The sequence below is a fragment of the Sorghum bicolor genome, chromosome 2 (assembly GCF_000003195.3).
Source record: "Sorghum bicolor cultivar BTx623 chromosome 2, Sorghum_bicolor_NCBIv3, whole genome shotgun sequence".
Classification (NCBI taxonomy): domain Eukaryota; kingdom Viridiplantae; phylum Streptophyta; class Magnoliopsida; order Poales; family Poaceae; genus Sorghum; species Sorghum bicolor.
The window spans coordinates 2,342,821-2,369,646 of NC_012871.2; the positions used below are offsets into that span (position 1 = coordinate 2,342,821).

General features: G+C 43.0%; 3 protein-coding genes and 1 long non-coding RNA gene across 4 annotated transcripts; 1 reads left to right on the forward strand and 3 right to left on the reverse strand.

The window, feature by feature from the left end:
• Window positions 6,546-9,024, reverse strand: LOC8086377. Its single transcript, XM_002461372.2, has one exon. The coding sequence runs from the start codon at window positions 9,012-9,014 to the stop codon at window positions 6,609-6,611; it is 2,406 nt and encodes an 801-aa protein (XP_002461417.1). The 5' UTR covers window positions 9,015-9,024; the 3' UTR covers window positions 6,546-6,608.
• LOC8059923 lies at window positions 14,046-17,567 on the reverse strand. Its single transcript, XM_002461373.2, has 2 exons — window positions 17,454-17,567; window positions 14,046-16,825 (listed from the first exon to the last, which is right to left on the reverse strand). Exon 2 carries the CDS (start codon window positions 16,816-16,818, stop codon window positions 14,413-14,415), a length of 2,406 nt encoding a protein of 801 aa, XP_002461418.1. The 5' UTR covers window positions 16,819-16,825; window positions 17,454-17,567; the 3' UTR covers window positions 14,046-14,412.
• Window positions 20,651-21,463, reverse strand: LOC110433203. The gene is made up of 2 exons (XR_002450628.1): window positions 21,200-21,463; window positions 20,651-21,124 (listed from the first exon to the last, which is right to left on the reverse strand). It is a non-coding gene; the product is annotated as an uncharacterized LOC110433203 (long non-coding RNA).
• On the forward strand, window positions 24,285-26,481 carry LOC8059924 (L-type lectin-domain containing receptor kinase IV.1). The gene has a single exon (XM_002459271.2). It carries the CDS (start codon window positions 24,349-24,351, stop codon window positions 26,365-26,367), a length of 2,019 nt encoding a protein of 672 aa, XP_002459316.1. The 5' UTR covers window positions 24,285-24,348; the 3' UTR covers window positions 26,368-26,481.

Consider the following 26,826-nt stretch of genomic DNA (forward strand, 5'->3'; position numbering starts at 1 on the left):
GATTCATTGTTCGAGCTAATAAATAACTTTAGACCCTATAATAGAGTCTGCATTGCTAAGCATATTTTTGTCAGTATGGCATTGGATGCGCTTCATCTGATTTGGTCCTTTGCTGCTGTCTCGGAGGTGGTCGGAGGCGATTCATCTGATGAACGCATTCATTTTACAGTGCATGGGCCGGTGACAGGACAAACGTATTGTAGTACCTGCTCTCTGCACACTGTCTGTGCCAGGTACCCCTAGCTAGTAGATGATGAGCGCGAGAGGAAATTAATGAGCGATCGAGCATCCACCAGATTGTTAGGTGACTGTCATACTTCAGACATTCCTATTTTGTTTTTTTATTCTCTTCATTCATTCAGGTAGCAATAGAGTAGAATTAAATAAATACTCCGTACCATGTTTCGAGTTGTGTAATGGAAAGTATCAATCGGCCTCTACTCATTGACAAAATGATGCACATGTGTAGCTAATGTCTGGATAACCTAGCTACCTAGTAGTACTAGTCATTTTTTAATCAAAGAAAGACCGCCTGCTCGGTTGATGTAAAACCGGTTGATGCTGATGTTGTTGCCTGAGAAAAATATAATGCTACTGGATGACCGTAAAATTCTAGCCGGCATACATAATCAAGTGTGTCCTAATGCTAAAGCAGATTGGTAGTAGTGCCAACTGCCAAGGACCCAGCAACAGTGATTGTGTAGTACGTAGTATTTGTGTTGGGGGCGCGTGTGCACGGAGAAACGTACAACAATGCAAGTGAGCAATTGCTGCTGGGAAAGAATCCACACCGACACCGACACGAGACGCATGACATGCTTGCGTTGGCGTCGTTGGCATTGACACTGAAAACTTTTTCTCTCCCTTGGATCCTTTTTCATTAATTATATTTGGGCTGCAAAAATAGATACTACGCAAAGAGAGATATATTATATGTAAATAAAGAGAGTGGAAAGGTTGTGATGAGTGATGACTGGAGCTTTCTGCTGGTGCTCTGGGCGAGGGCGAGGCAGATGGACGGCGACGATGGAGCGCGCGAGCAGGCTGCTGGCCGGCGGACCGTACCACTGCAAATTAAAAGGAGGCTGCCTCAGGCGCTGGGGCTTGACCGGCGCCATGGACGGTAGCCCGGCCGGCCGGTGGATCATATGTATGCGTGTCGATGCGAGATGCATGCAGACACCCCCAGGCACAAAGCCGTGACCAGTGACGCACTCATGCATGCTGCCTGTTGCCCCTGCCTCCATGCATATATATACGCATGTGAGCATGCATCAGCTAGCTCTGGGCTCCGTTTGGTTTCCTCCGTAATATTGTCACATCAGATATTTGACACATGTATTAAGTATTAAATATAAGCTACTTACGAAACTAAAAAAACTTAGATAGAAAGTAATTTACGAGACGAATCTTTTAAGCTTAGTTAGTCCATAATTAAAAATAATTACTAAATAAAACGAAAATACTAACTTTAACACCCCAAACAAATACCCCTAAGAGCATCTCGTATGAGGAGAAAAAAAAAAGTCATCTCCGAGAGTTTCTTATATTTCTATCATATTTTTTTTTCTCGGTATTTTTTTTCCTATGACCTGCTCTTATGTTTTGTATCAGGAACTCCTAATTTATTTTTGTACGCGTTTAAGTCCTTCCACCAAATATTTCTCTCTTTGTGTTTTTCTCACGTGGAATCATGTCTTTCTTTTTTGCTTACTAGATGGGTTGGAAAACTCTAGACGCACACTTATAGGCCGCATACATGTATGCGCGCTCCTAGGTCACGCACATGTATACGCGCTCGGAAGAAATTTTTACGAGGTTGGAAAAGATGGAGAGAGAAAATACAAAACTATTGGAAACAGTTTTTTTTATTTTATTAAAAATTAAGAATGAAAAAGCCAGATGACAAATTGTGGAAGATGCTCTAACCCGACGGCGGTGGTGGTGGTGGTGTGTGTCGATGTGTGTGGTGTGCTCTCACTTTCATGCACCTGCTGGACTCGTACAGTCGTACTGCGTGGGCATCTGCAGGGGGGGCTGCTGCTGCTAGGACGATGGATCCCTGGACCCCCTGGGTCGTCCCTGGCTCGCCAATGGACAAGGCTGGGCGGAACGGAATCAAGCGGGGCTGTCTGGATTAATAATTGGAGTCCCTGAAACATTTCTGAATTATTATCAGGAGTGTGTTAGCCCAAAATGATGCAGGATTCAATTAATAAAACTTTGCCTACACGTGACGGAATAAACCGGGGCCGGCCGCGTGCGCAAAGAAAGCGGCGGGAAGAGGCAAACACGTCTAGATTTATCCCACGTACTGCGAACGACTTCCTTTGGTGACTAAATGACTATAATTTGAAAGCTAATGCGATTTTCATCTTTCATCTTTGTGGCCGTTTGGTAGAGCTCCAACTTCAGCTTCTTTAGTGGAACAGTTTTAATTGCCTATTTTTTGTTTTGCGAAAGAGTTTTAATTGCCTTTAGCTTCACCTGGTAGAGGAATGTTGGGTAAAACGCTTATTATTGGCCCACTTTGTACGTGAACTATTTTTTTTATTACATAGCTTTAGGGCAGGTTTAGTTCCCCATGGAATACAAAATACAAAATATCAATTACTTTAGAATGATGAGATACAAAATACCAAAATTTTCAGAGTTGTGTTTAATTTCATCCAAAATGCATAATTTACTGTCCTCATTATAGCCTCTTGAGGCTCTGCTGGGTTTTTTTTGGGTCTCTTGAGGCCAAATTCAAAAATGGAGAATAACCACATTTTTGTTACAAAAGTTATATAATGTTTAATTCCATTATCTATATCCATATCTATACCTAATAATAAAGAGGTAAAATTTCCGCTGATTTTTTTGTCTGGATTTTTTTTGTCTGGTGTGTATATCTCTACTATAATTGAAATCTTCTTCAGGCAAATCTCATCTACAAGATCAACGACTCACAGTATATGTCCTACAGATTTAACGGCCCAGATTAGAAGTATGATCACGACCTTACACACCTTCAGCCTCACGTCAAATCAAATCTCCGTCAGCTGCGTCGCGGGATCGATTCTTCCGATCGCACAAATAAAAGAAAACCTCCTAGGCTTTTGACGTAACCTGCTGGGCCGCCGGCTGCCGACGTTGGAGACCTGCTGGGCGGCCGCCGCGTCCATCGTTGATCCTCCGCGGCCACCGTGTCCAGCTGCGATCCTCTGCGGCCAGCTGCATCCGTTGCGCCGATTGGAGACCTGCTAGGCTGCTGCCGCGTTCATCGTCGATCCTCCACGACCATCGCGGCCAAGCTCCATCTGTTGCGCCGATCTGAGGGCCGATCATCCGAAGCATCAACAACGACCCAAAAGAAAAACGCTGGAGACCTGTTGGGCTGTCGTCGCGGCCATCCGCGGCCAGCTGCGTCCGTTGCGCCGATCTGAGGACCGATCATCGCGGCCACGCTAGCTAAGGGTCGATTGGAGGCGATAGCCATGTGGATCCCGTGCTGCCGCAACCGTCACGCGCCAGAACCCTGCCCTACGCCATGCATAGTCATCGTTAGACAGTCCTACTCCTGGCATCCTGCGTGCTGCGCGCGGTGAGCGACCAAACCACGACAATTGTGCCAAGCACCGTCAGGTCTGTCTTCTCACGCCTAAGACTTTGGTGTTTTACAAATACAAGAACCTTATTTTGGTGTTATCCTGCATATTTGATATATAGTTGCCTATTTCTAAGTCTATGACTATGATCGTGTCAGCTTAACAATAATTATAGTATATAATGTGCTATTTATACTGTACAAGAGATCTTCTGTATTAGTCATCATGTCTTTAATTGATGTGCATGTTGCATCTTCGCCTCTTCCTGCATTCTAGATGTCATTGGCTGTCCACTGCTACTGCCACCTAGAAATCCTCCCTGGTACTTCGTAATTACTACGCCCGAAGATACACGCGATGTATTAAGTGATATCACCAACATCACAGGTACACTTTTAATATATATATATATATATATATATATATATATATATATATATATATATATATATATATATATATATATCTTTGGGGTGTCTTTCTATTCTATATTATTACTATTCAAACGCCACTTTAGATGACGTCTTCGCGGAGGAGGGAAGAAAGAAGAGAGCAGCAATGGATTCGTCGAGCTGAGATGTCAAGCGAACAAAGAGAAGAGATCAATAGGAAAAAAGCATGAATATATACGTAACTACCGAGCACGGAAGAAGGCTACATCTCAAAATAGTAGCAATTCCTATGCCTTGACTGAATCATTGCCCACAACATCAGCCACGGGTAATTAATCTCTTCGATAGTTTTATTTTAATTTCTCTCTCTACTAGAGTGAAACAAACTATTGTACAACTCACAAAAAATATGCATGTATTAATTACTCTAGGATGAACCAAATCATGCCAATTATATTAGACAAAGAAAATATCCAACTCGATGCACTCGGGAATCATAGCCATGTTGCAATTGAAACCGCGACCACAGCGGGCGCTGCACTATCTATGCCCAACGATAAACATTTTGTTATTATATTGTGTAAAAATACCTTAAATTTTAATCTTTTCATGCCAAATATTAGACAAGGAAAATATCCCATCCGACGCACCAGAGGATCATACCCATGTTGCCATTGGCACCACGACCACAATAGACGGTGCACTATCTATATGCCCAACGGTAAACATTTTGTTATTATATATTGTGTAAAATACCTTAAAACTGTAGCGTTAGCACGGGTATTATTCTAGTATCGACCTAATTGTTACGTGCGGACAACCATTTGTAGCACCGATCGTTTGTTTGGTTGCCACGTGCGGACATGCCCCATCAGCCCGCATGTTACACATTGGGCCGAAATCGGCCCAGATATCCCAATCACGGTTCGTGATGCAGACGGTTAATTCAGCGCATTGGCATCCATAACTGCCCCATCAGCCCGCACGCATGTTGTGGCTCCGCACTGAATGAACGAATCAAGATACACACAAAAGATACGTGGACGGCCTGGAGTCGGCGTTGCACGGTAGTCGGTATACAACACTACTGCAGAGATATATTGACCCAATTGTTACCGTGTTCCCTTAAGAATCCACATGCTCCACGTCCGCTCACTGTAAATTTAGTTTGAATATAACCTGTGAAAAAGTTCGTATAGAACACAGATAATAGTAAGATATGGCAAACAGAAGGAAACATGAAATCAGCTAAAGATCCAAATTAAATCAAAAAAACTTATAAATTAATTTTTATCTTGACCATCCTAAACCGAAATCAAATAGCAAATCGGAGCCATCAACCATGTAGCCACTATATATACTATAGATCGAGAACAAATACATAGCAAAACGAGGCCACCAACTATATAGCCAAAGAAATGACCAGGGCCTCACCCGCTGTTTGCCGCAGCACAAGTCCTGTGACGTTGCCAGTTGCCAAATTGCTACGTTCCCAGGCTGCTGACCCAGATCGCCTTCTCAAAGTGGACCCCACTGCCCAACGAGACCATGTGAGGGCAGCCCACACCAGGCCCCTCGCGAGCCGTCCGGAACGCATCCTCACCAACTGCCGCCAGAGCCATGGCCCGCCGCGTGAGCTCCGCCGCCGTTACTCGAGCGTGGACCGCATGAGATCCGCCGCCGCCAGAGGTATCCCGGGCGCCTCGCGATCCGCATGGGACTGCGTGAAGAAGCTAGCCAGCTATACCCACTCTTCTGACATCTGGTCCTCTCCCATCTCCGGTGAGCAGTGGCTGAGGCAAGGAGCTATGGCTGCTTGAGTGTTGGTGCTAGCCGCTGGAAATTTAGGAGTGACGGCTGGGACTGGGAATAAAACAAAGCTAGGGTTACAAGTTGTATATATATGTATACAAACAATTGGGCCTCCAATCTGGCCGTGGGTCTTATATGCCTTTCACATTTGGTGCCGTGCTGCGCGCTACGCTTTGACCGCTCCAGCTCTATGAAAATCCACCGGTGACATATATAATATTAAATAGAGTGTTTTTGTCAATCTGTCATTCTCTTTCATTGTCATTCTCTTTCATGTCTCATGACTTAAAGTAGCACGTCTATACATAATGTGAAGTCCCAAAGACAAATTTCAACAACGTGCATCCATGAGCTATAATGAGTTTCATTCTAAGACGAACTGAAATGCACGATGGAATCAGTGAATAATTTAATCCCGAAAGTAAAAGTTATTTAATGATCGTGCAAATAATCTTATATCCCGTTACAACGTACGGGTATATTTGCTAGTCTAATAATAAATTGCCAAAATTTCAGCCGCCCGTCCGTCGCGGAGACTCTACCCAGCGACCATTGCACGTCGCCCTGCTTCCTTCTGCCTCTTTTCCGATCGAACTACTCCGAGGAAATCACGCATCCTGGATTTGCTCGGTCACCGTCTGCACCACCCAACCGAACTAATATGGAGATTTATTTTCATGTCTAGTAAATGCTTAGATAATAGATGGACTCTATATAGTTACCGTAACAAGAAGACACAAACACCACTATATATTGACAAGACCAACTAAGCATGATTAATTGGTAAACACATTGCAACTCTCGCAACTGCACACTAAACACCAACGGCACTACCAGCAGCGCTGGCAGCTTCACCTGGCCTACTAACTATTCCGGCATGGAAGAGCAGTGCCCAGAGGAGAGTGATCAGTTCTCCACCGCGGGCAATGGCCTTCTTGTGCCCTTTTAGATTGTTCGACGGCGCGACGTACAGGATCATCTCCGCCCAGAAACCTGCTAGGATTGCCCATGCTGTTTCCTCACCCTCACCCAACTCCACCAATTGTTTTCCGAGCCTCACACCATTCTTCACCACTAAATGATTGGACTTTTCTCTTAGCAATTGCACCAAATCATTGTACTCAGCCTCAGGCATCAACGGTGGCCCGGTCACAGCACGGACATTGAGGACATGCTCAGTATCCTCCTTGACAGCCTCATACAAGCTCTTGGTCCATGCAACCTCGTCAGGAAGAAGCTCCGGGGACCAGGTCATAAGATATGCGCAATACCGTGACAGATGAGTGGCAGCGCTCTTATGCTGGATTGAAACCGGGGAAGAACCTTGCTCTATATCATCCCAGTAAGGGTGCCTCACCTCAAAGATGCTTGTGGCGATGTGCCATGTAAGTATCATATCAGATGTACTCATCTTGCCATTGCATGCCCAGAGGAAACCTGTTCCAGCTTGACCACTTCGCTGCAGAAATGTTCGGACATTCCCTACTTGACCTAGAGTACTGTTGCTAGCGGTGCTTCTTAGCGAATCCATGATGCAAGCCTTCACTGCTTCTGGCATATTGACCTTCATCTTCTCATCTGGCAAATGATGGAGTACACGACTAAGAAGACCAATAAAGTTTGTTCTTGTAGTTGGGTGAAGCACTAATACTGAGCACTGCCCTATTTTCTCATCCCAATTATTCACTAACTTGCATCTGCACCGCAAGAGAGGACCAAACCATTGATATCTTGTTTGCTGATGTTGCAAAGATGCACATTTTACATGGTGGCATATGAGGGCTACTTTGGTCCAATTGGAGGAAATGTAGGAAGTAATATCCCTCACCTCAGCGACCAGGACCAAAATTAGAAGCAGAAATTCTGGCAACACATCAAAGTACAAGTTCCCAAAATTTTTATTGTGCAACTGGCTCACCGCCTGTAGTTTACTGCACCAGAAGTCACAGTGGATCTGACTGCGGCCATACTTGTGCACCTGACCTGCAAACACAACAATGAAGTATGCAGCCACGACGCAGTAGCCTACGCTCAAGAGTGAGATAAGGATGCTCAAGAAAGGTAGCCAACACTTAGCATAGGATGTTGGTAGTGATGAATTGTAGTAATCATGAACGAATGAAAGCTCATCAGCAATCACCCTAAACACCCTGTTATGTTCACCATCCTTCAATAGCAAGCTCCAGAAAAACTTGTGCCCCGTGGAGCCAACCGCATTAGCGATATCATACCTTGCAAATCGACATCTCAGCAACTTGAACAATGCAAAGGACAGGCATAAGTCTTTTGATGTGGGAGCCACACTGTCCAACTTCCATACTCTATCAAGGGTCACCAAGCCAATTCTGTCAATAGCCATTGTCCATATGTCGCTGAACACATACCCCCAAGGTTGCTTCTTCACTTGCCTGCTATCTTCTCCCATAACTAAGAGAGGAGAAAATAATGCATCCTCACCTACAGTTGATGTTCCATCATGCTGGCTTCTTACTTGTTGTAGCTCCTTCATGTACCCAAAAACAAGACAAGGGTTACGCCCTAGCGCAAAGGATTTCCGTGCTTTTCTAAACGAGTAGCATTTGAACCAAATCTTGGCACAGATGAGAGCAAAAGGCGCAAACATAATCTTGGAACAGATGATGGTGAATGATCTGTGGTTTTCACTAGAAGAAATCCTGAACAGCCCATGAAAAAAACGTTTATTTGTGATGCTGGCACCAAGGTAGAAGGTCCAGATGCCCTTGACAAGCAGCTCCCAAGGGGGGCCTACTTTTGGACCTTCTCTGCTTTCAGTGGCAACAACTGAGGTAGCATTGGTAGCTGCCATCTGAACAAGGAATGCCCATGTTATGACCATGCATGGGTGGAACACTGAATTGCACAATGCCGCCAAGGTTGTTCCATCCTCTTTGTTGACATAGTCATTGGAGCTGTCACGAAGGGTAGAGACGACAAAAGAGATGATGGGCAAGAAGAGTATGTTGGCTCCAAGGAAGATGAAGCGGGTGAAGCGGTGGTGGCGGTAGCGACGGCCGTAGCCGCTGCCTATCCCCACCAAGACTCCTGTCAGTGCAGCGCTTGCGAGAAGCATGGCGTTCCCCAACCATATCTGCCGTCCCATGGTGTCGTAGAAGGCCACCACAGCAACCTTGGGGCAGCGCATTTCTTCCTGCAGTGCCACATTATTGGAGTATATCCAGGTTGGACTCGGTGGATCCATATCTGATTGCCAAATTACAAACTGATAGAACAAGCAGGAATCAATAATGAGGCATACGTGCTAACCCAGAACTTGCGATTAAGCAAAAACAGATGTAATTTGGTGCTGGCTGGTGTAACAAGTAAATGAAATACTCTCTCCCTTCTCATCTAGTAGGCGTAATAAAATCTTAAAGAACCAAATTTCATAAATTTTGAACCACATTTAGTCAAATTATAAACATGCTTAGTGTGTATATAGAAGCTACATAAAAATTATTTGGATTCCAAAATATTTGATGCGACATATTGATTGTGAAGCGATTAGTGATATATTGTAAGAGAAATCGGTGGTCCAAATCCTAATAGGCCTGGTAAAAACAGAATGGAGTACTAGAATTGAATTCTGTCACATATGAATTCTACTGAGATATATAGATAAACATAGTAAATTGGGAATATATAGTTAAGTAGTTACCGTTGAATAATTGGAGATCTAGCTGTGCATGCAGCGGCCTCCACCCATGTATAGGATCAAGATATGGAGATCTCAGAGGCCATGCATCAACCTGGTGCAGAGCATTCCAGTATAATGGCCGTCCCAAATCCACAGCGTCTCAGGCGCACGCCACCAACATACAGCTTCTTTATTCCTTGCCTGCCCGGTGGTACTACGTTGCATGTTTATCTTTTGAATGAACCTATAGCTTTTTGCCCACATGCAGTGTGCTTTGAGCCTTTAGTTTTACAGTTTGACTGTACGTTCTAGTATGCTTGGATTCCCTCGCTCTATTTCTATCGACCGCCACGCCAGTTAATAATTTGATGCTTTCATTGTAATCATTCCTAAGTAGATAGTACTCTAAATTCAAAATTATAAGTCACTTTAAATTTATCATAAGTGAAATTTCTCTAACTTTGACCAAGCTTTGACCACATATTTAATATTTTATAGAGAATTTGAATGAAACTATTTTGATAATACACATTTAGCTCATAGACTTATGTATGTGTTACTCCGGATCGATCCTGGATCACACATCAGTAAGAGAGCACGCATAGACTGTATTGACTGAAGAACGCAGTGAGGATGATACTCTTTTTGCAGTGAAGAATGCAGAGATTTATAAGCAAACCACCAAATGATAATCAACGTGCTTGTGTGATGAAGAATAGACTAGTTTTCAGGCAAACTAGAAAAGAAACTGTGTCGAAGCTCTCGCCCAGGAGGGGGATGGAAAACAGGGTAAAAGGGTTGGTAGATTGATTTTGTATCGATCGGATAGTTGGGAACTCAATCGGCCATGTACCCCTTATTTTATAAGGGATAGGGATGGTCTTATTCTGTAGGAAGACTAATGTGACACTATCATCATGTTGTTTTATAAAATATTCCTTAGATTGGACTAAAACTGTCATGGACCTATTTAAAGCTTCTCGTGGACCATTAATAACTTTAAGAGAGATAAGTGTTAGAAATTTATGTATGAATCTAGGACCCACCACTAATCGCTTATCTTTCATTTCACTGATTTATTTGCTGGTACTCTAACAAAATTCTCATGTGGATACTTTTTTTTTATATCTTTATCCTTTATGGTAAAGTTTAGTTACCCTCCACTTTTAATTCCAAACAGTGGCCATCCACTTTGCATCCTAACTCCATGTGTGTAGAAGTATATTTAGCTGGAACTTCTCATCATATATTAATTATCTAAAACAATACGCATGTATATATACTTCCCCATCCCTTGTTTTGTTGTGAAATTAGGCCTTTAGTTACAATTATTCTATCACTAGCCATAATTAACATCTCAAAATTAAGCTTTCACTATTGGATTTTGATCCGGCAGTCACTACTGGAGACTGAGTCTTTACCGAGTGCTACATGTCGGGCACTCGGCAAAGAAAAACGCTCGGCAAGGCACTCGGCAAAGCTGGGCACTCTGCAAAGGCTATCTGTACCGAGTGCCTAGCACTTGGCAAAGCCCGACCCTCGACAAAGGCGGTTGTAGGTGACGACCGTCAGTCTTTGTCGAGTGCCGACTGCCGAGCACTCGGCAAAGTTTTTTTTTAAAAATAATTTATTTACCGAGTGCAACCAGTTGGCACTCTTCAAAGGTTTTTTTTTCTTTTTTTAAATAATTTCTTTGCCGAATGCCACCGGCCGGCCCTCGACAAAGACTTTTTTTTAAATAATTTCATTGTCGAGTGCTTGGCACTCGGCAAAGATTTTTCTTTTTTTTTAAATAATTTCTTTGCCGAGTGCTCCTAGCCGGCACTCGGCAAAGATTTTTTTCTTTTCTTTTAAAAAATAATTTCTTTACCGAGTGCCTTTAGCCGGCACTCGGCAAAGTTTTTTATTTTTTTAAAAATAATTTCTTTGCCGAGTGCCCTTGTGTGGCACTCAACAGTTTTTTTCTTTTTTAAAATAATTTCTTTGCCGAGTGTTCCCTCTGGCATTCGGCAAAGATTTTAATTTTTTATTTTTTCGTGCCCAAATTTTTTAGCCCTACTACAGTACCTGCAACTATGTATTGATTGGACTTATTTTGAAATAATTAGTAGATACACTGTGTCTGTATGTATGCAGGAGTACTACAAACTTGAGGAGGGATTCGAGGGCACGGTGGATGTGGTGGCCGCCAGAGCTTGCAGAAAACGCGTGGTGGACATCCATTACGAGATGCATGTCTAGGCCATCATAAATTACTATGGGACGAAGCTTGGACTAAAGGTCATCAAGGCAGAGACAAGATAGATGACATTGACCAAACCTCACTTTCTTGACGTGGTCAAAAAACATTTTTTTTGATGAAATGGTCAAAAAACATTAATATTGATTTCTTTTGAGATTAGGCTTAATTTGATATTCTTATATGTGAAATACATGATAACGTGTAGATGAGGCCTTGGTGGTGCGTCGCGTACCCCGTGGCTTGGGAGGCGATGATGGACATCGTGGTTGGCCCCTAAGTGGGCCGAGGCACATGAAGCTTCCCGACAGTGGTGTTTGTTGATGACAGGTGTACTACACCATCAAAGTAACCGCAACCTCGCCGGATACGCCCAAGCATGGGTATGTGCTAATGTTTTTTATTCTAATATTCAATTATGCCTTATTTGTAATCATCTTGTTGCCTTTCTCGCAGTCGATGTTACATGGTGGCCAAGAGTGCTCTTAGTTCGTGGTATATGCCATGGCCCACAAGGGCAAGGCGACGTCTGACATCTCCTTCAACACGGACGACCCGCCCGAGGCATACACCAATAAGAGCATCTACGACCGCATCAGTAACTACACGTCGGTGGCAAGGTCGATCCATGGGCCAGACTACGATCCGAGGATCAACGACATTGATGGAGAGACCGTCATGAGGATTGGAGGAGGCAAGAAGCATGGGCACTATTGGCTTGGTGACGGCATCATTGATACGGCCTCTACCTCCCACACTCTCTCAGATCCGAGCATAGAGCACGAGCACGTGCTTAGGCCCACCCATACGCCTACGGCAGGACACTGCGGTGCACCATGTCGATGCACTCCTGGTTATTCATATTTTACTTGTCGTACATTAATCTTTACACAACTTTATTTACTTTTGCATTATTGTAAATTAGCTTTGCATTATTGTAGGCCCAGTTGGAAGCGGCAAAAAGGAGGAGCGAAGAGCTGGAGGCCGAGTAGCAAAGGATGATTGCCGAGATGGAGGCCGAGCGGGAGTCCTAGGAGAAGAGTTTTGCGGACATGCATGCTTCAGTTCATGCAGGCTCTTGGGGATCATACGGGTGTAGTTGTGCCACCGGGGCTAATGGCTGCACCTCCACCTCCCCCTCACGTAACTGCTACTCCTATGAGTAAATCTCACACATGCAAGTAATTACTAGATTACCTATTTAAGTAACCTTGTCTTACATGAGGGCAATGGGATTACCTCCGCACGCAACTGCTCTTCTCTTTGTGCAGCCTCAGGTTCGAATAATCCACTTCATGGCACTCCCCAGTCAGATGCATGAGGGCAATGGCCTCCTCATTGAGTTGCACTTGTATTTCCGTATGTTGTTCACATATATAGTGTTGCACTTGAATTTGAGATGAACTTGTTGTCATGCACATGTGTTATTTGAACAATTGTGATGGACTTGTTCTGAGTAATTGATCGAATTATTGTGATATATATAGTGATGGATATGATATTTGTGACATATATGGTGAGGCACTCAGCACAGATTTTTCAAAAAAAAAAAATCTTTGTCGAGTGTCCTGCAGGAGGCACTCGGCAAAGATTTTTCAAAATTTTTTATTTGCCGAGTGCTACGCAGGAGGCACTCGGCAAAGATTTTTCAAAAAAATAATTTTCTTTGCAGAGTGCCTGCAGGAGGCACTCGGCAAAGATTTTTTAAAAAATATTTTCTTTGCCGAGTGTCGAGCGGGAGGCACTCGGCAAAAAATTTTCAAAAAAAACTCTTTATTGAGTGCCCTACTGGAAGGCACTCGGCAAAGCCACCGTTAACGGTGGAACCGCTGTGATGGTGCCTTTTCTTTGCCGAGTGCCGTGGCAGCACTCGACAAAGTCTTTGCCAAGTGCCCGACAAATAGCACTCGGCAAAGAGGTCTTTGCCGACAAATTTTTTGCCGATTGCTTGGGGCACTAGGTAAAGACCCCTTATTTTTACATAATTGCAGTGGTGGTAGTAATTTAGGTCAAAGATTTATATTATCAATTTACACTATTTATATGTTGGATGTGGAGAATTTTACAAAACAGCAAATATAATAATGGCTATTATTGGTCAATTAAACTCTATCAAATATATGATTGTTTGATCTGGCTATCAATTTTCAGTTTTTTTTTTTAATTTCCTTCAATGCCGCTGGTGCGTAGTCAGACATGTGCAGGAGCAGCTCAATCAAGTAGCTAGAGACAAGACCAGCTGTTGAAGCTGGACAGTGGAATCCAAGATATAAGAAGTAGTATAGAGATAAGAAAATATAATGGAATTCAAATAGTGTGCGTGTTGGAGTTGTTCCAAATTCACTTCAGGATATTGGTCGGGCTTCTGACGGAGCGAAGCGGAGACCCGTCGCCAGAGGCTTGGGCCAGAGACTTGATTCTCTTGTAAGCCGCTATAGGCGTGTAACCCAAAACTCTTGAGATAATGAGATTGTTGCCGGCTGGTGCCCGTGGTTTTTCCCCTTCGCATTGAAGGGGTTTTCCACGTAAATCGTGTGTCTTCGCTGTGATTGATTTCGTTTACTTCATATTCCTATGCGTCGTTTATAACAGTGCGCACATCTCTGATGGCTTCCATGCACATGGTCGATCCCATATACTCCTACTTATAGATGCATGGAAACACCATGATTAATAATAAGTAGTATAAAAACACGAGGACAGACACTGCAAGTAGCAACCCCATCAAACACTAGCTGCTGTGCCGGTTTCTCCCGGCCTACTAACTATCCCAGCATGGAAGAGCAATGCCCAGAGAAGGGTGATCAGTTCTCCACCACGGGCGATGGTATTGGAGTGACCTCTCAGATTCTTCAAAGACGCGACATATAGGATCATCTCCGCCCAGAAGTCAGCCACCATTGCCCATGCTATTTCCTCAGCCTCGGTGAATTCCTCAACCAACTGCTTTCCGAGCCTCACTCCGTTCTGCAACACCTCATGATTGGAGCCTTCACTTAGCAACTGCACTAGCTCCAGGTACTTAGCCTCAGGTGCCAACTGCAGCCAGGTCGCAGCCCGGACAGCGATGACACGTGTGGCATTCTCCTTGACAACTTCATACAAGCTCTTGCTCCATTCAATCTCGTCAGGGAGAATCTCCGGGAACCAGGTCATAAGGTACGCACAGTACCGTGATAGATGAGTTGCAGCAACCTTGTGTTGATCAGAGACGAATGGAGAACCTTTCACCAAATCATGACGGTAAGGATGCCTCGCCTCAAGGATGCATGTGGCGATGTGCCATGTAAGTATGATGTCTGCAGTACCATTGCCGTTGCAGGCCCAGATGAATCTGTCACCATCTTGGATCCGCCGCAGAGATGATGCTCCATTGCTTAGACGATGCAGCCCATGGCTGTTATTGCAGATGCTTCTGAGCACATCTAAGATGCAAACCTTCACTGCTTCCGGCACCTTGACCTTGATCATTTCGTCCGGCAACCTGAAAAAATTGATGAGACGGACAGTAGGGCTTGGTATTGGGTGATCAAGAGCCAGTACTGAGCACTGGCCTATTGTTTCTTCCCATTGGTTCACTGTCATGCTTCGGCACTTTAGCAAACGGCTAACAACCCAATTTTGAATTCCAAGTGGATGTTGAGAAGAGGTACAATTTACATGATGGTATGTGAGGGCTACTTTTGTCCAGTTGGAGCAAATGTATGAAGCAATATCCCTCACCTCAGTAGAAAGGACCAAAGCAAGAAGCAAAAATACTGCCACCAAATCAACGTACAAGCTTCCAAAGTTTTGAGACCTTCTTCTGCTTGCCGCCAGTAGTTGAGTGCACCAGAAGTGACATTGGATCTGTGTGAGATGGCCTTTCTGGTGCTGAGCTGACACTGCAAGTGCCAAAATGAAGCTTGCAGCCACAATGCAATAAACTATGCTCAAGAGGGAGATAAAGGTATTCAAAATGGGTACCCAACACTTTGCATAGGATATTGAGGAGGATGAATAATAGTAATCATGAACAAAACAAAGCTCATCGGCAATCACCCTGAACACCCTGTCATGTCCACCCTCCATTAGCAGCAAGCTACGAAAAAATGCTAGCATCCTCACAGAGTCAACATCAGAAATCTTGTACCTTGCAAACCGGCACCTCAGCAACTTGAATAGTGCATAGGACAAGCACAAATCTTTTAGTTTCGGTACCATCAGAAGAGCCTTGTCTGACTGCCAAATTTTATCAAGGGTAACCAAGCCATTATTGTTGTCTCCTGAGCCATTGGTGAAGACATACCCACAAGGATGATTCACCACTTGTCTCCTATCTTCTCCCATAACCAGGAGAGGAGGAGGGCCGGCATCCTCACCTATCAGAGGTTCACCATGTGGAATTCTTTCTTGTTGTTGTAGCTGCTGCATGTACCCAAAGACAAGGCCAGGATTACGTCCTAGTGCAAATGAGCTCCTTGCCTTTTTAAATGCATAGCACTTGAGCCAAAGTTTGGCACAAATGAGAACAAAAGGTGCGAACATTATTTTGGAACAGATGGAAGTGGAGACCGATGACATGTGGTTTTTACCATGTGATACTCCAAAGATCCCATAGAAAAACCGGTTTCCGGTGATGCTAGCACCTAGGTACAAGATCCAGATGCCCTTAACAAGTAGCTCGAGAGAAGGTCCTATCCTTGGACTTTCTCTAGTGTCAGTAGCGACAACAGAGGTAGTGTTGATGGAGGCAATTTGAACAAGGAATGCCCATGTTATGACAGTGCATGGATGGATATTGGAATAGCACAAAGCAGCCAAGGTTGATCCCGTGCATTTGTTATTTGGTGAGTTGACATAATCATTGGAGCTGTCACTAAGGCTGGAGACGACAGAGGACACAATGGGCAAGAATAGTGTGTTGGCTCCAAGGAATATGAAACGGATCGAGGGGTGGTGGCGATAGCGCTGGCCGTAGCCGCCTATCCCAACTAAGACTCCTATGACGCCAGGACTGGCAAACAGCAGTGCATTCCCCAGCCATATCTGCCTTGTCCTGGTGTTGCTGAAGGTTTTAATGGCGTCACTTGAGCATTGGACCTGTTCATGCAATGTAGCAGTTGCGGTACAGTTCCCTCCATAATCCATAGGCCAGCTGATCACCAAATTTCAGTGACATTAGAAGAAGGAAGTAATCATGCCCTCAACTTATTCTAAATTCTAATGTACTATAAGTAACAGAGGAGCATGCTACTCTTTTTTTTAACATGTATTAATCCTCTGAACCATCATGCTCACTAATCGAAGAAATATTAGATCATGCATGGAAAACTAGTATATGAAAAATATCATCCACACACCTATATTAATTAATAAATAACATGTTGCAACCAATCTTACTACTCTATCTTGAAGCATTTTAACTAGGACTATATATGACATGGAAATAGAATAATTGACCATACTCTTGATTTCATTCATTGATGAATGGACAAGCATTTGAAATATTTCATCTAGACACTATTGGAAACCAAAATATCCCTATTGGTATATTGGGCCCATTGGTGTTTGTTAGGGTTCGTGAAAGGCCTTAAATTATTGTCAAACAAAGAAAACTGAAGAAACGACGACTAGTGTAAGATGCAAACGGGTCCTAATAAGAAGCTATCAATACTGTAGTAGTGAATTACAGCAAAGATATATACCTGTATTAGCTGCTTATTATAATTCTGTTAAGACAGATACAGATGGGTTGTTAGTAACACTCAAAGTAGCCGAGTTACCTTAAGGGTGGAGGCTCAGTGCTGATCGATGCTGCCTATGCCTTCCTGCGTTGTGAACTTGTGATGCATCTGCGTGCAAGCCTTGTGTGCAGATCAGGGGCCATATATATATGTAAGCATAGGAGCAATCGTCAGCCTTAAGCGCATTGCAATGGTCGGCCGTCGGCGCCATCCAAAATTAAGCTCGATCTGGGTACACACCTCTCCTTTTTTTCAATTCATTATTAATTACCTGCCCAGTTATATATGTATAGCTTTCAAAATTGTAAAATCCTCTGGCTCATGATGCAGTGTGCTTCCCACTGTACGTAAAGACGTAAAGTACATGCTCTCATTTTATCTTTCCAGTGTAGGATATGATTGCTTCCATGTCGGTTTGATAGCTTCGACATTGTCCCTTATTTTTAGCTTGTCTCTAGACATAGCTTCTCAAATAAACTATCGAGCATGTTTCAAAAAAAAACTATCGAGCTAGTACCAGGTGTTTAGAATTTTTGCTGAACTTTGCTGATTTTAGCGATGTTCGGTCATTTCAGTGATGTTTGGTCCTACTGGGTAAATATATCCACCAGTAATTTGTTTTTTCGTTTAGATAACATTCATTCATATGTTAAATTTTGACAACGTAACACAAATTGCGGCCAAAACTTCGACGGTTTCATGATTTTAGATCTTACCGCCCTCCGGTATTTGTGTCCACTCGGTAGTTTTAACCCTGGCTCTGGCTGGTACACATTACAAGCTGTTTCAGCTATGTGATGGTTATTTTGTTACTTACTAGGAGCTGTGTGAGACGTGGGACTTTGCTGTGATACTCTCAAATGGCTCTGAGTATTCATTTATTTAGATTGGATGGTTTAATATATTATCTATTATTTTCTAGGAGATATATAATACGGTTTGCTCAGCCGCTTGTCAGTTTCTCGCTTGACGAGGAGATTTTGAGAATATTTTTTATTTTTTTCCTAGATTACTTAAATAATTACCTCAAAAAACAATAGCTCATATTTAGTTAACTTAGTATTACCTCATAGTAAGTAAAAGTAGTAACTTAGCATTATGCACGCGTCTCTGTCTATTTTACTACGTATAAGTTTGTGCTGACTACTGGCACTGATTTAATAAGCTAGGACTTGGGTTATTTCAGGAAAGCTAGTTTGGGCTACCGGCACTAATTTGCTTATTTGCATGAGAAAAAGAAACTTAGGCTTCTGGATTGTTCACAAAGCAAGAAGAACAATAGTATACTTTTGTTTAATAACAGAATATAGTAAATAACAATAAAAGAAAAAGGAAACATGCATATGGGACGACAGATCTGTTCCTTTTCCATGAATATGGCAAGCAATGTACTCGGAATGACTAGTTAAACTGAGCGTCATGTGGAGGCTATATGCTTTCTTTCGCTACTTCGTTTGGCTTTATTTTTTATTATACCCATCTCCAAGAGATTAGCTAAAAAAACTAGTCAAATTTACCGATTTAGCTACTATCTAAAATAGATTTGACAAAAAGATATTAGAGTACTCCAACAGACTCTATAAAAGATAGCTAGTGAGGTAGGTATCCAAAAGTAGAGAGCGAATAAGGTGGTATGGAGAGTTTCTAAATATGAAGAGTCATTTACAGAGTCTGTTGGAGACGTTTTTTCTTCAATAATAGCAAAATATACCTTTAGAAAATAATTTAGCTAATCTCTTGGAGATGCTTTATTAGATCTTTTATTTGACTGATGATTTGTTAGCGTCTTGTAGATCTCTGGTGACATGGAAATTGGAACATGTTCGTTCCTTGCTTGAGGCCGGCATTACACCATGCATGATTACCATCATTACCGGGGTGGGCCTTGGTACAAATAGGAGTATATTGCAATTCGGTGGCTGGAACCCACGGTCCAGCCTGCTAACACAGCGTTGCTACAGCTTTTCAAATGGTTATGATATTATCAATTGTCTCGGCCCGCTAACAATTTAGCTCTGCTAAACAATTCTATTTGGTATAGTTGTGTACATAGGCGGCTGTCCCAGCTGCCTCTATCTCCTCATCTCTAGAAATCGGCTAATCCAGCCGCAACTAGAAATATATTTCTAGAAGTGGCTGGGACAAGAGCCACCTCTAAAGTTGGAATTTCATAGGCGATTATTGTTCTAGCCACTTTACAAATCAGTTTCTCAGAGGCAGCTGTTGTTCCCAACCACCACTACAAACGATTTTCTATATGCAGTTGTGTTTCCACATGCACAATATATACTAATAATATGTTACATCAAATGCGCATTGTTCTAAATAACCTAAGTTTGAATTGTGCCGATCGTGAAGCCTCGCACAATTAGCCTATCATCCTGACGCGGATGATGGGTCGTGGTACTCAGTGTTCTTGTGTATAACTTCATCCACTGGAAATTGGCATAGCGCCCCAACAATATATAGGAGATCATCGTCGTGTAGTTCCTTAGCGTTAAGATCCAGGTCATTACGCCACTATAACAAAAGCATACTTTAAAATGATGGTTTTGAACAATAATGTACTTGCTGCCAACTTATTATATGGCGAGATGATAACCGATTGGTTACTTACATTTCAGTGTGTCTCAAGTACCTTTTTGTACTCACAGAAGTAATATTTACATTGTACAGTCCCAAAACGTTCCTTGTCGCACTGCATCCATGTGGCTTATTTTACATATTACATTAAAATATACCATGTAATCCACTAAGGAACATAATGCAACACAATAATATCTAAGTACTAAATTATAATGAGACATACTAGCCAATGTGCTTTGGTACACAACCCCTTGGTCCTTTTTGGATTATTAGCCATCTCAGTACTGATTCTTCTGATGTCTTCAATGCAACAAAATCTTCTCGGAGTAATCTTGTCAGAATCGTCAAGTGGAGTGTGCCCTAGGCATTGATTTTTACTAGAGACTGCTCCTGGAATCTGAGATGGATCCTAACATCAGTTGGACTAGGCCTCCACCATGATGAAGACAAGTTGGACACCCACACCCATCCTCCTTCTCTCCTTGGCTTGTGCGTGATGGAGTGATTTCCTCATCATCGTGGATGTATTATATTATCAAACACTCGATGTTGGGGGTTTCGGAACCTGCTGAACGACGATAGTTCATTGATAAGTCGATCTAAGAAAAACCTCAAAAACCAAATTTCAGTGGCGACGGCTCAGTATAAAGTCTTTGGGGATGTGCATACCCACGGGATGTGCTCCCTAATAATTAAGCTCTAAGACAATACAGGGCCCAACAGTCCAAAAGACGGTGTCGCAGCACCCTGACAGATTCTAAATACTGACTTGTTTCAAAGTTTAATCCATTGACTTTGGAGAATTTTGATTTAAGACCAATGCCATTGCTTATCTTATGAAATTATCATTCCATCCATAGGTAGAATGTCAAAAACCAAGTTCGTATGCATCCTGGGCATCTGTTTTAGTTTTGGCTATTCCTCGAGGCTGAGCTGGACTAGAACTCATGTTGAGCTAGACCTTCCTCTTGACTATGCATGACGCCCTAGCAGACTTCTTCACCTTAATACCTTTCTCCAATCTGAACTTAGGTTGAGCTAGACTTCCCTCCTGACTTGGATGTTATTAGCCTTCTTCACCTTCATGCCTTTCTCCAAGCTCTTCATGACCCTCTTCAATTTTCCTATGAACAAAAACATCATTAGATAGCAATCTATTCTCATAATTATGAAAAGTATTACTTAAAAACAAGCTTAACTTTAGGTTTAATTGCCTCCTTCAAGCTTTAGTCATTGGTCCATGTATAGCGGTGGGTGCATCCAAACAAGTGATGTCCTCATAGCACTAATGGCATGGTGCGCAACCACCACGGTGAGGCGCTTGAGCCTTGGGAGGCGCACACCTGTAGGATGTGGGGAGGAAGCGCTGATCTGAATTGATGCTAATATCCACCAAAAAAGGATATGATAAGGCCGATGAGCTAGTTTGCTCTGTGAATATGTGATTCCATGGATCAGATGGAGGGAAGATAGAGTGAGAGGGACATTAGATGGAACGAGAGAAAGGAGACATATCGGTGAGAGGGTAAGGCAGCCAATGAATGGATGAGAAGAATAAGAAAAAGGTGGGACCAGGGTGGAGCGTTCGATGGAATTGATTTTTCTCGACATCCATGTCACACTACCTGAGCGTTTTAGTCATAAAAAGTGGACTATGTCTGGTTTGGTTGAGAAGGTCATGTCTGTTGTCCCGGTGTTGATGCTAGCAAATAAAAAGAGGTCGAGACCACAACCAAAAATTTCAACTTCTCCTAGTAATATGGGCTTCTTCTAGTGTTTTAGCATTCAAAAATTTAGTATAAACTTTCGCTAGTAAATGTCTCCTAGTGAGGATTCTCTAGTGCTATGACTAGTGTTAGTGTTTTGTTACTAATTAAAAACACTAAGAGAACTCCACCAATATGGTAGTGGACAGTCAAGGATTTTTGGTGAGGCATCTAGACTTTTGAGATTAGAGAAAAATCCTAATAAGAATACTTGTGAGATGTATCTTATGAACACGTCTATACAATAGAGATCAAATATTTGTTGATTGACATGTTGGTAATCTCACTCCTCCGCTACAATGTTTGTTGGTTGTAGATCTATTTCCTTTTTGCAACTTTACACATGATTTGGTCCATCTAAAACTAGGCTAGGGCATGTAGTTATTGATATGGGAAGTTTGATGATTAATTTTTCATAGATTTTCTTTAATCGCAAAATTAGGGCTTGATTAATTCTCGTCGCCATATGACATATCAAGCTTGTTTGTTTTATATCTCGAGTTCTAGACCTTCTATTGATGTCATTAAAGTTGTGTTAGTTACGAATTTTATATAATATATTATGACAAAGTTTGAGGTCAACCTAAGTTATATAATATATTCTATCTAAAACTTTAAACTGGCACTACTACACAAAATGATTTTGTGAAGGGGTGCTCTTCTATTAACCGAGGTATTTTACAAAATCCAACCACATTGGTTAATTCCTGGCGATTAATGGAGGCGTTCGTTTTATTTACCAAGGCACCAAAAAAATGACCGCCTCGAAAAATAGATTAATTGAGGCGATCGTCTTAAGACAACGGTCTTCAAAAATAGTCTATTTTCGGAGGTGGTCGTATTAAGACAACTGTCTCCTTAAATCAATTTTCGGACACAAGTACAATGTAAGGCCTGCCTTCATGAATCAGACCTAGGCCACACCAGCACACACCAGCCCACTACCACCTCCAGTATATAAAAGCAAACACAAATCCTAGAACACTCATCTTTCTCTGTCACCATGCAACCACCATCAGATGGAGAGCTCAGTCTCCTCTCCACTCCGTCACTCGGTCTCCTCTCCCTTCCTTCCACACACGTGATGCGGCTCTCCCTCGTATCCTACCTCTCCCTTGTCGACAGCAGGGTGTGCGATGGCCAGCGGGCAACACGAACACCGTAAGACGTGTGGCCATGGCAGCGCTCGGCGGCACGGGGGCGCACGGCACAGGCTACAAGGGCTCACGGATCTGGTGGAATGGCAGGCACAGACCACTGGCAAATGGATCTGGGGATGCGTGGTGGCCATTGACCTCCAATGGCTGGATTTGGCGATGGCACGACGAGCATAGACCTCTAGTAGCTGGATCGAGTGACAGCGCGGTAGGTGTGGCCCTAGGACGGTGGGTTCTGGTGGTGGCATCGACGGCGCGGCCCTTCGTCTGAATCCAGTGGTGTCGTGTCTGTCACCCTCACTGGCCTTGGGATCCAGTAAAGTGGGCTCCATGGCGAGCAAAGCGGCAGCGGTGGGCTCCACAGCAAGCAATGCAGCGGTGGCTCCTCCCAGTGGATTGGCTCATGGGTTGGGAAAGGGCTCAAGAACGAGCTTGCCGATGGGCTCGTGGATTTAATTTTTTTTAATCGATTAATTAAGGCGGACATTCTATGGTACCTCTCTCTGTTAATTGTTAACCGAGATACGCAAAGCAGCCGCTTTTGTTAACGTTTAATTAACCTTGACCTTTAGACGGCTGCCTGCGTTAATCAAAAAGGCCCACCATTAAGGTTTATGTAGTAGTGTAGGTGCAAATAAGTTTTTTATGTAAAGGAAAATATTGAAGTTACACCTACTTTTTTTTGAGGGAAAAGTTACACCTACTTTTCAACTTCCACAATCATTCAACCCCTCTCATTGTCTATCTTACTTTGAATTGATCCTACACATGATTGTGACAAGCAAGAATCCTGTCATCCACCTTCCCTCGATTCTAAGGAATTAAGGTTCTCCACACGAGTCATTTCAGGTTGTCAGCCTTTCTGGGCCCCGCCTTTTGAAATAAACTACTCTACATCACGCTTAAGGTCTTGTTTAGATGCAAAAAGTTTTTGGATTTTGACACTGTAGCACTTTCGTTTTTATTTGACAAACATTGTCCAATCATAGAGTAACTAGGCTTAAAAGATTCGTTTTGCGATTTACAGGTAAACTGTGCAATTAGTTATTATTTTTATTTATATTTAATGCTCCATGTATGTGCCATAAAATTCGATGTGATGGAGAATCTTGTAAAGTTTTGGATTTTTGGGTATATCTAAACAAGGCCTAAATAGCCGACCTTGTGTTCAAATCCCCCTTGTCCTTTCTGTCGACATCAATCGTACCTGGCTAACAAGGTACAGCAACATCTAAGAGCTACTGGTCGATTGACCACCAGCAAGACTCCATTTTTGTAGTTTTCATTTTTTTTATATAATTGAAGTGCACTCTCGGCCAGTGCACCAACAAGATATTTTTATATATGTGGGCTCCCATATATGTGTAGTTGAGTTTATCCTTTCTCATTACAGTTAAGCTCGTTGCACACTCCAGCCTATACACCATGATGCAGCACACACTGTCCTTGTTGCTTATACCCTCGCTCTTTCTTGGCATCAATCAGGCCACTTCGAGCATTGACAATGCCGGATTCATCTACAGTGGGTTCAATGGTGCTAACCTCACCCTTGATGGCATGGCGACCATCACATCCAGTGGCCTCCTCCAACTGAGTAGTGGCAATGGGGAACACAAAGGTCATGCGTTCCACCCTGAGCTGCTGAGGTTCCACAAGGCTCCCCGTGGCAAGGTGCAGTCTTTCTCTGTTTCTTTTGTGTTTGCCATTCTCTCCATCGCTCCGAACTTAAGCTCCCATGGCATGGCCTTCCTCATTTCCCCAAGCACAAACCTCTCTTCCTCGGGTACAAGGGGATTCCTAGGGCTCTTCAATAGACAGAATAGTGGCAATGCAAGCAATCATATCTTTGCTGTTGAGCTCGACACAATCCAGAATACTGAGTTCCAGGACATCAGTGATAATCACATTGGTGTCGATGTTAATGACATCCGCTCGGTGCGATCCAACTACACCGGGTACTATGATGACAGCCAAGGCAGATATCAAAACCTGACACTCAATAGCCATGAGCCAATGCAAGTGTGGGTAGACTATGATGAAGTGACTACTAAGATTAGTGTGACTATTGCTCCTCTCAAGATGTCCAAACCCATGAGACCACTTATCTTAACAACCTACAACCTATCAACAGTGCTCACAGACCAAGCATATGTTGGCTTCTCATCGACAACGGGGAGTATTGATTCACAGCACTATGTGCTCGGATGGAGCTTTGCTATGAATCAATCTGCTCCTGGTATTGATGTTGACAAGCTACCTAAGCTGCCCCATGAAGGTTCAAAGAATTCTTCTAAGGTCATGGAAATCGTCATGCCAATAGCAACTGCAATATTCATTCTTGTGGTAGCTGTTGTCATCTTCCAATTTATGTGGAGACGGTTAAAGTATGCTGAGCTTCGAGAGGACTGGGAAGTCGAGTTTGGGCCGCATCGTCTCTCATACAAGGACTTGTTCAGTGCAACACAAGGTTTCAAGAGCAAGCACCTGCTTGGTGTAGGGGGATTTGGGAGTGTGTACAGAGGGGTTCTTCCAATGTCCAAACTAGAGGTCGCAGTTAAGAAGGTGTCCCATGAGTCAAGACAAGGTATCAAGGAGTTTATAGCCGAGGTTGTGAGTATTGGCCGTATGAGGCATCGCAATCTAGTGCCGCTACTTGGCTATTGTCGAAGAAGAGGTGAACTCCTTTTGGTTTATGAATTTATGCCAAATGGAAGCCTTGACAAGTATTTGTATGTTGAAGATGACAAGCCATCTTTAAATTGGGTGCAAAGGTTTCATATCATCAAAGGCATTGCTTCAGGATTGCTTTACCTTCATGAGGAGTGGGACCAAGTTGTGATCCATCGAGATATTAAAGCAAGCAATGTCCTCCTTGATAATGAGATGAATGCACGACTTGGTGACTTTGGTCTAGCAAAGTTGTATGATCATGGTATCGATGCACAAACCACACATGTTGTTGGCACCATGGGCTACATAGCACCTGAGTTGGCACGTACAGGAAAGGCATCCCCTATCACCGATGTGTTTGCATTTGGAGTGTTTCTTCTTGAGGTCACTTGTGGGCGAAGACCTGTTGAACACAATAGAGAGAACAACACAGTATCGATGTTGGTCGATTGGGTACTAGAGAAATGGCACAAAGGACTGCTAACAAAAGTTGTAGACCCAAGGATACAAGATGAGTTTGACATTAACCAGACTATCTTGGTGCTAAAGTTAGGGTTGCTATGTTCCCATCCGGTTCCTGATTCTAGGCCTACCATGCGTCAAGTCATGCAATACCTTGATGGAGACATGATGTTGCCAGAGCAAATGCCAGAAAGCTTGACCCTCGGTATGCAATTCATGATGCAAAGTGAAGGGTTTGATTCATACATCATGTCACAAGCAACGACAATGGTTAGTCATGGCACACTAACCGACATCTCGGGTGGGAGATGAAGCGGTGGTAATAAGATACAAGTAGATTGGCACTACTAATTATTGTACTTGTACTTGTGTATGCTATGGAGACATGAGGTTTTGGGCTTTTGGAATAAAAAAAATCTTTTAAAACGAGCTGTTTCACAGGTCTGTCTTTTCAGCACAAACTAGCGGGCATCTGGTCCTGATGCCAAGGCGTAGCATCCTGAAGCTTAAGGTTATATAACACTGCAAACACCTTAAACCAGTAAGTGCTGTGGTAAAACAACTTCAACATTTTTAGAATAGAGATAAAACAGGTTTCTCCGTAATGAGGACAATATAGGTCATCAAGTCCCTGCCCCAGTCCCCACAGATTAAATGTTCAACTGAAATCAAAGATATAGAGCTGAAACCACCATAACGCAGAGAAACAACTAAACACAGAGTCTGACAAAAACAGATGCGCTAAAATATGGACGCCCACAAGAACTAAAC